General features: G+C 41.2%; 1 protein-coding gene across 1 annotated transcript; it reads right to left on the reverse strand.

Annotated features, from left to right (window-relative positions):
• Window positions 1–695: 695 nt before the first annotated feature.
• LOC124892595 (indole-3-acetic acid-amido synthetase GH3.6-like) lies at window positions 696–2,502 on the reverse strand. The gene is made up of 2 exons (XM_047403836.1): window positions 1,933–2,502; window positions 696–1,808 (listed from the first exon to the last, which is right to left on the reverse strand). The coding sequence occupies exons 1-2, from the start codon at window positions 1,970–1,972 to the stop codon at window positions 1,252–1,254; spliced, it is 597 nt and encodes a 198-aa protein (XP_047259792.1). The 5' UTR covers window positions 1,973–2,502; the 3' UTR covers window positions 696–1,251.
• Between the last annotated feature and the right edge of the window lie 3 nt (window positions 2,503–2,505).

The raw sequence follows: 2,505 nt of genomic DNA on the forward strand, positions 1-2,505 counted from the left end.
ATATATTGAGGAAGATGCTTTAAAGAGAAATCATGTCGTGAGTGTTAAAGATACTGATAAACAAAGCTGATTCAGAAATTGTAGAACTTGAAGATGATATACTGAAGCTCCAGAGACAACTTGCCAGTGAAGATCAAACGTGTTTTGCTGCATTGAATAAAAAGATTGTTAACCTGGATGGTATGCTGAGGGATTTAAAGAATGAGAATCAGCAGGTTTGCTTTTTGAAACTGTCACTATGTTTATTTTTTTGTTGACTTTAGTCTGTACATGTTCTATAGGTAATACCTATGTTGCTCGGACTCTTCAAAATATATCCGAGTCTGTGATGGATCCTCCAAAGTTGTGCATTGTTGGAGGATCTAACATGAGTGTGGCAACATTCACATGTTCGTTTGTTGACTTTTGTCAGTACAAGCTCTTTAGGTAACACCTATGCTGCTCGGATGCTTCAAAAATGTTGCAGGGTGCGTGTCAGACTCTCCAAAAGTAGTGCATTTGTTGAAGGATTTGACATAGGTGCAGCCTAAGTTGCTTGGACTCTCCAAAAATGTTGCTGCACCCGTGTCGGATCCCTCAAAAATACACTATATTTGAAGGATCCGACACGCACCCATTGACATTTTTGAAGAGTCCGAGCAACATGCAGCAACATTTTCGAACAATCCGAGCAATAGAAGGTAATACTACATATATGTTACGTAAGAAGCTTATGCTCAAAACAACAAAATGCATGCAATGCTTTCAACATGTCAAGTTCTTCAAGTCAAAAGAAAATGCTATCATTTGTTTTGCTTCAAGTCAAGAGACTCAGATCATTTCCAATGTTCATAATGTTGAAGTTGTTTCTCCCATGTCATCTATTACCCCAGCACCTCGTAAAGTATGAATCGATAATATTTCAATGGTTCAACTCGTGGCCTTGGCAAATCAACACAATATTTATGGGGTGTCCGGAACTCGGAACGCGGAGCTGCAACAACTGCTTCGCTCTAAGCTGCCACCTGAATATTGGTCAGGAAGGGAATCTCTGGTTTCTTTTTATCTTCAGTCTTGTATGAAATATAATATAGGATGGTTTTCAAATTCTTGTGTAAAGGAGAACAAGGAATAAATAGAGCTCTGTACGTTAAAGAATAATCAACAGCTAATACCACAATTCAGTTTAGCAATTTAAATTAACCAAGACGCATGAAGGATGAGGAGGAGGAAGAGCGTAGAGGTGGAAGTGGTCGTCAGAAAGCTTGACAGTCAATTCGTGTTGTTCCATTTCCTGTAGCCAGGAACCCATTTTGGACACATAGGACTGAAGTAGCTGGACACCACCCTAGAATTCAACAGGGCAATAAGGGGTTCAAACTTCACACAAAGGGGTGTCTTGTATTGGCTCATGGAAGCACCTAAGCTGATACAGTAGTCCATGAGCTTGTCAAAAGTTCCGATTTCCACTACCCTGATTTCCAGAAGCCCGATGGATTTCACAGACGCACGGCCCTCGCGGTAGAAGAAGTTTAGAGATTCTTCAATTGTGAGGCAACAATCTTCAAAGACCGAAGGAGGCACACTCAGCTCCCACAACAGGACATAGTGGCTTGGAATGGTAGCGTGATCGACATAGCTGGTGTACTCAGTTACACGTGCATCAAATGGAAACAGATTGCCCACTGCATTTTGTAGCTCAACTTCATTAGTGTGGTCAGCATCAATGCTCAAGACTACATTTTCCCGGCATAGGAAGTTGAATTGAGGCGCGTTGTTCTTGTATCCAGCAACCCGAAGCACATCACCGACTCTGTATCTATAGAGTCCTGAAATGGCACAAGTTCAAGCAAAGCTAATCATTGGCAGCCAATCATTGATTGACAGGTAAATGGAAAAAAAAAAAAATGTATCAATATATAGAGCTAGTATTAGTTCGGCATTTGAATATACCAGAATATATAGAGCTAGTACTCCTGGCCAATCTTGACATCAGCGAAATCGACCAATTGTTGTTGCTCTTCCTTGCTAAGTGTTTTGGGCATGGATATAGAATTGATCACTCCGTTGTTTCCCCGATTTGGTAAAAACTCAAAATAGCCCATAGTGGGAATAAGTGTGTAAGAGACTTCACTAAGCTTACAAAAAGGGTTCAAGTTGATTCCAAAGGAGCCTTCCGAGGCAGTATAGATGGTACTAACGAGAGGGAGGCTACTGCTGTAATAATCAAGAGTAGGTATATATTGTGACATGGTTCCAGTCACAGTAGTAGTCACATACTTGGCATTGGGCCATACTCTAGTAATGATCCCTTTCCATGAATCTTTGGTGCATTCAGCCTCAATAAAATCAGCTAAATTTGGATCAGGTTTAAAGATTTTCATCACTGCCTCTCTCACTGACGGATCAGTTACACGAGCATCAACAGTTCCTGAGCGAATATCTTTACAAAGCAGAGACCAGTATTTATCCAGGAACCGTATGGCACGGATGAAGCTGGTCGCGAAAAAGGAGCCAACGCGGAGG

This window comes from Capsicum annuum, unplaced genomic scaffold (genome assembly GCF_002878395.1).
Source record: "Capsicum annuum cultivar UCD-10X-F1 unplaced genomic scaffold, UCD10Xv1.1 ctg48731, whole genome shotgun sequence".
In the NCBI taxonomy this organism is placed as follows: domain Eukaryota; kingdom Viridiplantae; phylum Streptophyta; class Magnoliopsida; order Solanales; family Solanaceae; genus Capsicum; species Capsicum annuum.

Coding starts and splice junctions, on each gene's coding strand:
- LOC124892595 (XM_047403836.1), bottom strand. CDS start 1,972: ATGTCAAGATTGGCCAGGAGTACTAGCTCTATATATTCTG. Junction 1,809..1,932: donor TACTAGCTCTATATATTCTG/GTATATTCAAAT, acceptor GTGCCATTTCAG/GACTCTATAGATACAGAGTC.